General features: G+C 49.8%; 2 protein-coding genes across 3 annotated transcripts in view; one reads left to right on the plus strand and one right to left on the minus strand.

Moving 5' to 3' along the window:
- The first annotated feature begins 151 nt into the window (after window positions 1–151).
- Window positions 152–4,024, plus strand: LOC102199117 (E3 ubiquitin ligase BIG BROTHER-related-like). Its single transcript, XM_005745163.2, has 12 exons — window positions 152–167; window positions 261–377; window positions 1,135–1,251; window positions 1,670–1,768; window positions 2,139–2,273; window positions 2,405–2,502; window positions 2,579–2,668; window positions 2,788–2,836; window positions 3,131–3,195; window positions 3,519–3,640; window positions 3,731–3,830; window positions 3,904–4,024. The coding sequence occupies exons 1-12, from the start codon at window positions 152–154 to the stop codon at window positions 3,979–3,981; spliced, it is 1,086 nt and encodes a 361-aa protein (XP_005745220.1). The 3' UTR covers window positions 3,982–4,024.
- Window positions 4,025–4,064: 40 nt separating this feature from the next.
- lyrm5b (LYR motif containing 5b) overlaps window positions 4,065–6,036 on the minus strand; it is a 4,673-nt gene continuing 2,701 nt past the window's right edge. For both annotated transcript variants that reach the window (XM_005745116.1, XM_005745117.2), the window contains exon 3: window positions 4,065–4,374. In XM_005745116.1, coding sequence (XP_005745173.1) covers window positions 4,168–4,374 — 207 coding nt within the window. In that variant the 3' untranslated portion in view covers window positions 4,065–4,167. The remainder of the gene's footprint in view (window positions 4,375–6,036) is intronic.

Below are 6,036 nucleotides of genomic sequence, written 5' to 3' on the forward strand. Positions count from 1 at the left end.
GTAATCCCTTACTTTACTCGTTACTTGAAAAAAGTAATCGGGTTACAGTATCGCGTTTCTTGTAACGCGTTACTGCCCGTCTCTGGTCGTGGGGGTGGGGACTTTATGTAATTCTATAGAATTTGCCAGCTTAGACGGGCATGACGTCGGTATGAGGAGATCATTCAGTCCCATCGAGTTACCCTTTGAATATTTCACGGTTTTAAACTCTGACTCAATAACTGATGAACTCTTAAATCTTTCCATCTCTTCTCCTGCAGCTGGGGTGGAGCAGATCTCCATCACTGAGGAGCAGCAGGCTGCGGTTCGTTTACAGCAGATGGAGGAAGATAAGCTGCTGGCCCGCCGGCTGCAGGCAGAGGACGACTCGGACATCGGTATGTGTCGGTCTTATCGGGGGGGGCAGACCTGCTGTCGGTCTGCTGCTTTTGTAAGTGAACCAAAGAAAATGCTAATGCTAAATAACTTCTGTAACTGCTATGAACGTCATGTGACTGTGATGCTCGGCGTGAGCAGTTATACTTATATATTACAACTTCCTGCCACACGTGTCAAATGAAACACCGAACTAAGACTTTTCACGCCTTTGTTCATTTTTTGTATTTGGCGACGTGCTCCTGATGAGACAAGCACTCCGGCTAAAACAGATGGAGGACGACCATGACCAACTAGGCTCCACCCCTAAACTGGTCCTGATAATCTAGACTAGGAACAAAACAAAAAACAGGACCGCCGGTACCTCCCAATTCAGCCTGTACTTAAAAAAACAAACAACTGACGGAGGTGACGGGCGACCATGCTCCGTCTTCTCTGAAGGCTCGCCTTCAGGAACCAATCAGCAGTAAGAATAAATCAGAGAAGCTCACACAGGGGCGCTGCTTGTCTGCCTTTTGCAGTGGGGAGACTGCAGCCCCCTCAGCCCCCCTCCTTCACACGGCCCTGTCCATGCTGTCCTGTAGGGAATGACTGTGATTGGCTGTGGTCACGAGTCGATTTGCATTTTATTAAAGATAATTTTTAATTGGTTCTTTATTTTTAGTTTTTTGCATTTAAATATCACTCGATGGTGCACGCGTCTCTGGGTCTAGCTTCTTTGGCCTGGATGGGTTCTGTGACGAGTGGTTTCTCCTGCAGCTGTGGTGGAGCAGATCTCCATCAGCGAGGAGGAGGAGGCTGCAGCTCGTTCGCAGCAGCTGAGGGAAGACGAGGCGCTGGCCCGACGGCTGCAGGTGGAGGACGACTCGGACATGGGTACGTGTCGGCGTTACACACACGCACATATGAATATTGGAACCCTTCTTTCACTGCTGCTTTAGTTTCAGCGTCTCTGACGGTTGTTGGCGACACAAACAAGCGGAACCGATCCTGGAGTTACTCTTCTCTCAGCATCGGGAACGTTAAAGTTCCCGATGCTGAGAGAAGAGTAACTTTTATCTTTCAGCTTCTCCAAAATTTCCAATTTCCAACATTCATACATGTTGCTGATGACTCAAACGGCTGCAGGAACACGCCCACCCTCCACAATAGTTATTATTAGAACAGTTAACATGCATGTCACTCCTGCTGTCACACTTTGTCAGCGTGGTGTCTTTGAACGCAGCACGGGGGCTGTTGCCTCAGCAGCTGCACCCTCAGTGGACGCTTGTCTGATCCTTCGTTTCTTCTGCAGCTGCAGTGGAGCAGCTCGCCATCAGCGAGGAGGACGCCATTTGTTTCCAGCAGGCGGAGGATGACGAGGAGCTGCAGGTGGAGGCCGGCTCAGACATCGGTACGTCAGCGTTGCGTTAGGCTGTGGTGAGTCAGTGAGTGAAACGGGCGCTGCTCTCAGGCGCTGCTCGGTAATCTCTGTTCGCCGTTCACTCGCAGCTGCTCGATGAGCAAACGTCACTGTCCCCACTTCCACGCTTTGCATACAGGGCGGGATTCCCACTGTGGAAGAATGATTTTGTTTTATTTTGTATTTATTTTTTTAAATGTTTTGCCTTTTTAAATCTATATCCTTCATTCATCATCATCTTCATCACTACTGTGATGTTGTGGCACGGTGGTGTGGTGGTCAGCAGGGTGTTCTCCCACAGTCCGAACTATTATTATTACTATATGATGATGGAGTCTGTGACGAGTGGTTTCTCCTGCAGCTGTGGAGGAGCAGATCTCCAGCAGCGAGGAGGAGGAGGAGGAGGAAGAGGAAGAGGATGCGGTTCCTTCACAGCAGGTGGAGGAAGACGAGGCTCTGGCCCGAAGGCTGCAGGCGGAGGACGACTCGGTGCTCGGTACGTGTCAGTGTTGGGGGGCGGACCTTGAGAACGATGGGGAACGTCGTTATTATTGAAACATGATTGGCTGGTGGTGGTTCCAGCCTCCTGCTGAACCTTCAACGTTCTTCTGATGCTTTGTTCTGCAGCCGCGGTGGTGGAGCAGCTCGCCGTCAGCGACGAAGAGGAGGGGGCCACTGGTTTACAGCAGGTGGAGGATCACGAGGCGCTGCACCAACACCTGCAGGTGGAGGCAGACTTGCACCAAACGCCTCACCTGAGGCAGAGCGGACAGGTGTTCACGTTTCTGTTTGTTCCTCCAGGCTCGGCTGGACCGAGTGGAGCACAACAGACACCGTCACCACCTCCATTATCACCACCTCCACCAGCGTCTTCTTCATCGCCTCCACAGGGTGAGGCAGCCAATCACAGTCTGATCGTGGTTTAATATTATCAAAAGTGGTGCTGCGTTCAGGAAGCGAGCGACGTTTTGCTTTGATTCGCTGACCGAGCCGTGACCTTCTCTCTGCAGGGTCGTCCCACAGAGCGCCGCTGGATGATTCAGGTGGCTCCCGGAGAAGGTAAGCACCAGAAACCAAGTGCTACAGAGATGTGGTATAAATACATGCAGTACTTCAGTCCAATCAGGTCTTTGGGGTATTTGTAGTTTTTCTACTCGCTCCTGTTAAAGTAAAGATTTTTTCTCTCTCTATAAAAACTGAACAAACACAAGCTGCTCAAACCTGACTGACCAATCAAACGACAGCGTAGAAACCTGACCAATCAAACGACAGCGTAGAAACCTGACCAATCAAACGACAGCATGACACTGTTGTAGAGCTTTAATCGGTCTGCTTCTGCTGATCGTTCCACAGTTGTGATTGGTCACGGCAGGAGTAGGGACGCCACATCTGATGACGCTGAAGGAAACGACTACGAGGTGAGGAGTCTGGAGGAGGGGGAGGGGGAGGAGTTTCGAGGAGGGGGAGGAGTCTCGATCATTCTGCAGACTTTGTTCACTCAGGGACAAAAATCCTGTCAGAATTTGTCTTTGGAGCTTTTTTCCAAAAAGTTGTTTTGAATTTGGATCTTTCTTCTTCTTCTTCTTCTTTAATGTTTCATCTCAGACTTGGTTTGTGATCTCTTCTTTACGTTCCTCCTTCGTGTTACAGTTAAGCTCTTACAGTTAGACGCTGCAGGTATTCAACGTGGACCAATCAGGGCCCAGATGTCAGAGTGTTGACGCCTTTGCTCGTCTTTCAGTCTCTGCTGGAGCTCGAGGAGCGTCAGGGCGCCGTGAGGACCAATCAGCTGAGCGCGACGGACATCCAGAGGTTTCCCACCAAGGTGTTCCAGGGATGCGGCGGCAGCGGCGGGAACACGCAGTGAGTCTCAGAACTCGCCATTTGTAACGCTGAAAACAAACAAACCCCAAACCTGCACGCTAACACGTCTCTGTGCTGATTGGCCGGCAGGTGTCAGATCTGTGTCTGCGACTACAGCGACGGCGAGAAGCTGAGGATTCTGCCCTGTTTCCATGACTACCACGTTCACTGTATCGACCAGTGGCTGAAGGTAACGCCGTGCTTGGTTATACGGAGATGACATAAACTCGGAACGCCACCTGACTCTGTCTCCTCCCCCCCAGGATAACCCCACCTGTCCCATCTGCAGAGTCAACCTGGCCGACAAAGACGCCATTGCCCCCCCGACCTCTGACCTCTGACCTTGCTTCTACTGTTTCCTATGGGAACAAACAGGAAGGAAGGAAGGAAGGAAGGAAGGAAGGAGGACTCACGCTTGTTTTTGTTTTGAATACTTTAATTTAAAGGCTTCACTCGGTGGTCATGTGACCTCAGGATTGGAACCGTAAACCTCAAAGCTGTTCGTGTCGTCACCGTTCGGTCGCCGTTTAGTCCTCGTAGTAGCGCTTCTTCATCGCTCTGTACTTCCTCAGGTAGTAAAGCGCCTCCAGCTCCCGGGCCACGTACTCGCCACGAGCAATCAGGGCCTTTATTTGCTCGGGGTCCTCCACCGCCTTGTTCCTGGCAAACGCCGCTCTCAGACGGTCGCGGAAGTAGTCACCACCTTTGGGGTACTCCCGGCCGAGGTAGAGGAGCTGCAAGGAGGAAGAGGATGTGTTAGCAAAAATATGTCTTTATTTTTACTAAAGGGCAAAAAGGCGGCCGATGTCTGACGGCACATGATGATCACATGATCTCAAAATCAACACAGGTCTTAAAATCACTCTGGACGATGATCTTAGACTGACACACCTCCAGAGGCCAATGCGTTTTATGAGGACGAGCAGCGGGAACGCTCCGAGGATCCACGAGCGCTTTTAGTGATTCACTTTACAAAAGGTGAATCTGAAATCTTGTCACATAGTCTTGCTTTGTAATTCCTTCAGCGGCGCTCCCTGCAGAGACCTTATCTTAGTCTAAAGCTGATAACAGAAAGTGTTTTCCTAAAGAGGGTCAAAGGTTTATCTGCAGACAGCTCTGCGGTCATAAAGGCGCCGCTGATCTCCATCCTACACGCTTCTTCATGCATAAAATCTTTAAAAACACTGATTGTTACAGTGTCTCACCTTACTTTCTAATTCACTCAGGAGGGCGGAGCTCCTGCGTGAGGTGGACACAGGAAGTCTTTAAACCTTCACCATGAGGGATCACGAGTGCGGGCATCTTAGTTTTTGCATTTATGAAATAAGAAAGCGCCGCCTGCTGCCTGTTTGTCTAAACTCACTGAGTTAGTTTCACCAAAGAAAAATGTGGTGACCATCTCAGCCACAGCACATCTTATGTCACGTGTGCAGCTGGTTTCACTCAGAACCCGTTAAAGGGGCGGGGCTACAGAGGGGAGGCGTGTTAGATTTCTGGGTTTTGGGCTTTAATGTTATTAAAATATTGTGATGGTGGGCTGTGAGTTTGATTGTTGGTTTTCTCTGCTGATGTTGTTCGCGGCGTAACGACGGCTCTGCCACTGAAACGTCCACTTTTTCACCCTAAACATGATGAAGTGTCGTCAGAGTGTTTCTGCGCAGATAATCTCAGCCCGATCCGATAAATAAGCTTTAAATATATCAGAACACCACTTCAGCGTCATTCTGACAGATGAATAAAGACCTCAGTGCTTTGGTGCAGACACTACAGGTTGTGCACGCAGTTGCATTCTTTTAATGCCCAGCAGGGGGCGACACTTGCTGCAGCGCCCTCTGTAAACACTGCTGACATCTTCACAGATGAACATGAAGCTTGAACATTTTGGTGGGGCTCAGCACCGCTTTGCATGATGGGAGATTTGAGAGGCAGCTTTGTGCCTTCAGATCTGTTTGAGGTCATCTCATCATTATGCACCTCCGACGGCTCACAGTGGCACCGACGGATCATCTTAAAAGTAAATTAACTGTCAATAAATGTTAACAACATCATCATGGAGTCTTTGCTGACGCCGCCTGAAGTCTCATCATCCAAACTCCCGATTCTGACGTTTACAGCTGTGAAAACAGAAAATCTAGAATCGCTGGAGGACAACGTGTCACCGACAATGTTCCCCCTAAGCTGCGCGCGTGTGCAATTGCGCACTGCTGGCACGTCTCTGCACAGGAAATCTGCGTTGCGCACCAAAAATCTAACCTGCACTGAAATTAAAATTAAACTTTAACAATCATGTTCTGCAGTGTGAGTCAGTGACTGGCTGCTCCCGTGTGTGATCAGAACGATGCCACCTTATCCCAAAGTCCAGCCAATGATGCGATTCACATTCGTATATACGCAGC

Source organism: Pundamilia nyererei, unplaced genomic scaffold, assembly GCF_000239375.1.
Source record: "Pundamilia nyererei isolate P.nyererei 1_Seehausen unplaced genomic scaffold, PunNye1.0 scaffold00154, whole genome shotgun sequence".
Classification (NCBI taxonomy): Eukaryota; Metazoa; Chordata; class Actinopteri; order Cichliformes; family Cichlidae; genus Pundamilia; species Pundamilia nyererei.

Excerpts from the sequence above, each read along its gene's own strand:
- LOC102199117 (XM_005745163.2), top strand. Across the intron at positions 1,769-2,138 it reads GGAGGCCGGCTCAGACATCG|CTGTGGAGGAGCAGATCTCC; the intron begins GTACGTCAGCGT and ends TTTCTCCTGCAG. Across the intron at positions 3,831-3,903 it reads GTATCGACCAGTGGCTGAAG|GATAACCCCACCTGTCCCAT; the intron begins GTAACGCCGTGC and ends CCTCCCCCCCAG.